This window comes from Andrena cerasifolii, chromosome 11 (assembly GCF_050908995.1).
Source record: "Andrena cerasifolii isolate SP2316 chromosome 11, iyAndCera1_principal, whole genome shotgun sequence".
Classification (NCBI taxonomy): Eukaryota; Metazoa; Arthropoda; class Insecta; order Hymenoptera; family Andrenidae; genus Andrena; species Andrena cerasifolii.
Genome location: NC_135128.1, coordinates 134,139 through 139,344, shown reverse-complemented (window position 1 = coordinate 139,344; position 5,206 = coordinate 134,139). Strand labels below are relative to the sequence as shown.

At 42.9% G+C, this 5,206-nt stretch overlaps 1 protein-coding gene across 1 annotated transcript; it reads right to left on the bottom strand.

Annotated features, from left to right (window-relative positions):
* Positions 1-2,642: 2,642 nt before the first annotated feature.
* On the bottom strand, positions 2,643-4,345 carry LOC143374946 (uncharacterized). The gene is given in 1 exon segment (XM_076823532.1): positions 2,643-4,345. A coding segment is annotated over 1 exon segment (1,131 nt). The 5' UTR covers positions 4,092-4,345; the 3' UTR covers positions 2,643-2,960.
* Between the last annotated feature and the right edge of the window lie 861 nt (positions 4,346-5,206).

Genomic DNA, 5,206 nt, shown 5'->3' with positions numbered 1-5,206 from the left:
CACGACTGCAGAAAATTGTGTGTTCAAAATTTGGAATCGCGATCTGCAGATGACAGCTTAACTGAAGAATCGCAATGTAGCGATGTGGATTATGATGTATCGCCAACTAAAAAAACACGTTTATCTAGAGAGCAAGAGTTAGAAGAACTTTTGCTCGGTCTGAAACAAAAATTCACAAGTTTGCCGGAAAATGATCCACTGCGTGTTACTATTCTTACAGTGGCCCCTGAAAGTTGGAGCATCCGCAAAATAGCTGTAGAATTTAATACTTCTTTCAGAATGGCAAAACACGCTAAAGATTTGAGAAAATCAGGTGGAGTGTTAGCATCGCCACCATTTAAAAGAGGAAAAAATGTGTCGGAGGAGACAGTCTCGAAAGTGGTTGAATTTTACGAAAACGACTGTGATAGTAGAATTATGCCGCACAAAAAGGAGACTGTAACTGTGAAAATTGATGACCGCAAAGAAAAAAGACAAAAGCGTCTGATACTCTGCGACATAAAAGTTTTACACATGAAATTTAAAGAAAAGTATCCAACATTTCCGATTGGCTTCTCCAAGGTTGCTGAACTTCGGCCGAAATGGTGTGTTACTGCTGGAACTCCAGGTACGCACACTGTGTGTGTGTGCATTATCCATCAAAATGTGAAAACAATGATCGATGCTATTAACTTAGGAACGCTTACTAAAAATTTGAAAATTCCCTTAAATGACTACAAAGATTGTATGCATTTTGTGCTGTGTAAAAATAATCGGACTGCCTGTTATTTGAGCGAGTGCAAGCATTGCCCTGCCATGAAAGAATTTTCCAACTATGTTATTGAAGTTTTAATGCAAAACAATATTTTACAAGTCATTTTTAGTATGTGGCAATCGACTGGCCGATGCACTTTAAAAGAAGAATGTCTTCCTACAGAAGATTTTGTTGATCAACTGAGCGATCGCTTGGAATCATTAATAACTCATCACTTCATCTCGAAATCCCAGTCAGAATATTTGGCAGCACGAAAACAGCGTTTAAGAAGTGATGAGGTGTTACTTCAATGCGATTTCGCAGAAAACTATGCCTACGTTGCACAAGACGCAGCACAGGCTTTCCATTATAATAATGACCAATGTACAGTTTTTACAGTTCTATTTTATTATACTTCTGAAACTGAAATAAAGCATTATACCATCGTATTACTGTCGGATTATACAACTCATGACACGGCAACTGTGTACCTAATGCAAGAAATGGTTATACAGGAAATTAGAAAAATTTGTCCGACAGCCAAGAAAATTATTTATGTTTCTGATGGTGCGAAGCAGCACTTCAAAAACAGATACCAAATGAGTAATCTGATGAAGCATAAAGACGATTTTGGCATTGAAGCAGAATAGCACTTTCATGCCACAGCTCATGGAAAAGGGGCATGTGACGGTATTGGAGCGACCTTAAAAAGAGAGGCAACTCGTTATAGTTTATAAGTCGACCCAACCAGAGCAATTTTAAAATCGGAAGCTCTTTTTATTTGGGTAAAGAAGAAATTCGCAAACATGCGACTCTTTTATTACAGTAAGGAGAATCATAAAAGGACTCAGAGGTTCCTCCATAAAAGATTTTCTTGTGCGCCTCCGGTGTCGAACATTCAAATGAGCCATGCATTTATACCGATTTCAAAAAAGAGATTAAAGGTAATGAGATATTCTGACGCAACAGACCCTATAACCATTGTACAGTATTAACTTCCAAATTGAAACATTATGCAGTACAAGATGTGTAAAATATTGTTTCCCAGCAAACGAACAAAATGACAAGACTTATCTAATTAAGAATACGAGATCGGATTGTCAAACATTAAAATGGCACATCCAGTATGATGGATCCGCAAAGAAAAAATTTTAAAAGTCAAGAAGAAGTAACCATCTGCTTCACTTTATTTTCTGTTTACTTTGTACTCTCCTAGAATCCCACCCATTCAAGGGCCCTTATAATCCCGGCCGCCGCGTTGGTATCGGATCCGCCATTTTGAAATTTGGAAATCTGACAGCGTATTCGTAACGAGAGACCCAAAGAACCCCTACTTTTATCCGCCATTTTGAATTTTTAAAAACTGGCTTCAGATACGCGATCAGTGGCTTCAAAAAACCCGAGTAATTATGTCATTATCATTTCGAATAACTTACAGTCCCTTGGAACAAGATCTCGGGTGTTTAGTCGCCATATTGAATCCGCCATTTTGAATTCGTCAATTCTCGCTTCAGATTCGTAATCAGCGACTCGTGTCGCGTCGTAATCACTTCATTTTCAAGCCGTTCGAGTCATTTTCGGATTTTTATTAATAGTATTACTAAACTATTTCCCAATTTCGCAGATTGTAGCCGCCATATTGGATCCGTCATATTGAATTTTTCAAAATGCCAACTTTCTTTCGAAAGTACAAGTGCAGACGAACAATTTAAGCCCTCAAACGTTTGTCTACGTTTCCCCAAATTTTGGACTCGAAGGTGATCCGGTTGACGTGGAATGATCCATATATAATATATACATTACATACAACAAAGGAAAGAAACGCTTACAACATATATATGTACATGTAGGCACACAAAGACATTACACAGCGAGGGGCTCGTCGGGTTCGAGGGACTCGTCGGACTCAAGCTGGAGGAGCTCGTGGGGATCGAATTCGGGGATTCGATAATGCCCCCACGGAAGGGTACTGATCCAATGCGTTAAGACGCATCGCTTGTCGTCGAACGGATTCAGCCCGTTCTTTTCCCCACTCACGGAAAACACCTCGTGTCGGCTGGAGCGGATATTGTTCTGTCGAATCGCTTTCACGGTGAGTTCGCGAAGACAACGGACGTAATTGTCAAATTGTATATGATTCACGACCACGTTTCTTCGGACACCCTTCACTTTCGTAGTTTCCCTCATAGACCTCACTTCAGCGTTAAACGTTCTAGTCGCGTACATGTTAGAACCTCATTCCGACGAAATCGGTCATCAAGGCGCCGTTATTCTCGTCTTTCATGAGTCCCAGCACCTTTTTGTTTACGCGTGGCATACCGTAAGGATTGTCCACCGCGTAATCACTCGTATCGAATCGGTCGACGTCGCACTTCATCATTTCATACGCATCCTCGCATTCTAGACAATACATTAAACTATCTGTGTCGGTGTACAAGACCTTATTATAGTAGTCACCGAACTTCGCACGCATATACCCGTAATGAAATTCATACAAGCATTTTTTCGATACGTCGAGTACACACATCCCTACGTATATCGGCTTGTCGAACATCACTTTTAGTTTGCGCTTTTCGATTGCCACTAAATTTTCCGAGAAGATCGTACGACTGTGAAAGTTCGGCTGCTCGATGAGCGCTTCCGCGTCGTAACGATCGTCCCACTGAGTCACCAGTCACACGTTTACGCGATTCTGCACGTTTTCCATCGTTTTACCGTACACCGCATTGTTCATTAATTTATATAAAGTCTTCTGAAATTTACGCGTGGTGCGCGTCCTCAAATCGGTGTTCAATTGGATGTAGTCGCGCAACCAGTGCGACTGATCGAATCGCGATACCCGATGAATTTGCGACACGCGTAATCCGTGGCGCACGCACTGTTTCAGATAGCGATAGTGGATTACGTATCGCTCCTTATCGTCGAGCGTGGCAAGCAGCTTGGTCTGTTTACCGTATGGCGCGTGCTCGCGTACCGGGCAGAATGGAAAGTCGGCGTGCGCGTCGTGAATCTCCTTGGGATATTGAATGTCTACCTCCAACAGGTATCCCTCGGGTCCATCATTGTCGGACAGGGATAACACGTCGAGTTTGGTCACTGTCGCATCATCCAGCCATTCAAATCCACCGTGCGGCATAGCCTGCGACATCGCCCATCCGTACAAGTTGTTAACGTCGAAGTACATCAGATACGTTGACAGCATTGACTCGTCGTATGCCCCTGCCAGCAGGTGCTTGTTGTTGGCACGCGCATACCTGTGCGAGCACTGGCTCAGACCGCCACGTATCCCACGCTCCACGAACAGTAACATGTCCACGTCCGTCAGAAGCTCTAATCGTACGCCGGTGTACTTGAGCATCGCGTCCTACGTGAAACTCGGTAGCTTAAAGTAATGCGCGGGATCTAGATTGTAACGCTCGGCACAGTCAATTCGGAAACTCTCGAATACATCGGCGAGTAACAGCACATTTGTTTTCAAGTACAAATTACTGTACTCACCCAATGTCTGTACGCGAAAAGTATCCCACACATTCACGGCGTGCGCGTAATCGAGCTCCGACACGACAATATAGTTCAACTGGTTATAGAACGCTTCGCGGGACGGTAAATGCGTATCGTCCAGCATGTCGTACAAAGATACATACAGTATTTCCTCGATAGCGACTCGATTTTGTGTACACGATACCGACTCTTCGCTATCCCCACCACTTTTGTCTCACTCTTGCCCGGCGAAAGCTAGAGCGAGATGGAACGAGAGCGAGCGAGAGGCACTGAAAGCGAGCGAGGACGGTACGAGACCGACGACGCGTTGATGTTTTGTCTCGCTCCGTCTTTCGGACACCTGACACTCTGTCCTTTGCGTGCGCGACGGGCGTGCGCGATGGTCGCAAGCGCGTATCGTGGGCGCGAAACCGCTTCGCAAAATCTTGACGCAGGCCCGGTTCAAGTCTTTTTTGCGCCCTAGGCGAACTTGGCAATTGTAATATTTTATTTTAAAGTATATTTTAAACAATACCAGCAATGAAAATACCATTATGCACCTCTTGTCGACTTTCCGCCCTAGGCATTTGCCTAATTTTGCTTATAGGGACAAGCTAAGCTTACACGCAGAGATCATTATGCACATAGCCAAAGAAAGTACATATACAGGGTGTCCCACTAAGGAATGGACAGCGCGATATCTCTTAAAGTATTGTCGATAAAAATATAAAAAAAATAGGGAATTGCATGGTTCGAGGGGGCCCATTTATTAGCGCGAACGAATTTTGTTTTCGATTATTATTTTAAAAGATACGATGGTCAAGTTCGGTTTTTCAAATGGAACTATTTTTTCTGAAGACCTGAGTTGATAGTGCGTTCCAAGACAAATTCAATACGCTTTAATGTATACACTTTATTTCCACTGGTTTTTAAGATATTGCGCTTGCAAATTTACTGATTTTCACTGCAAGAAACCCCTCTGGAATGGCAAAA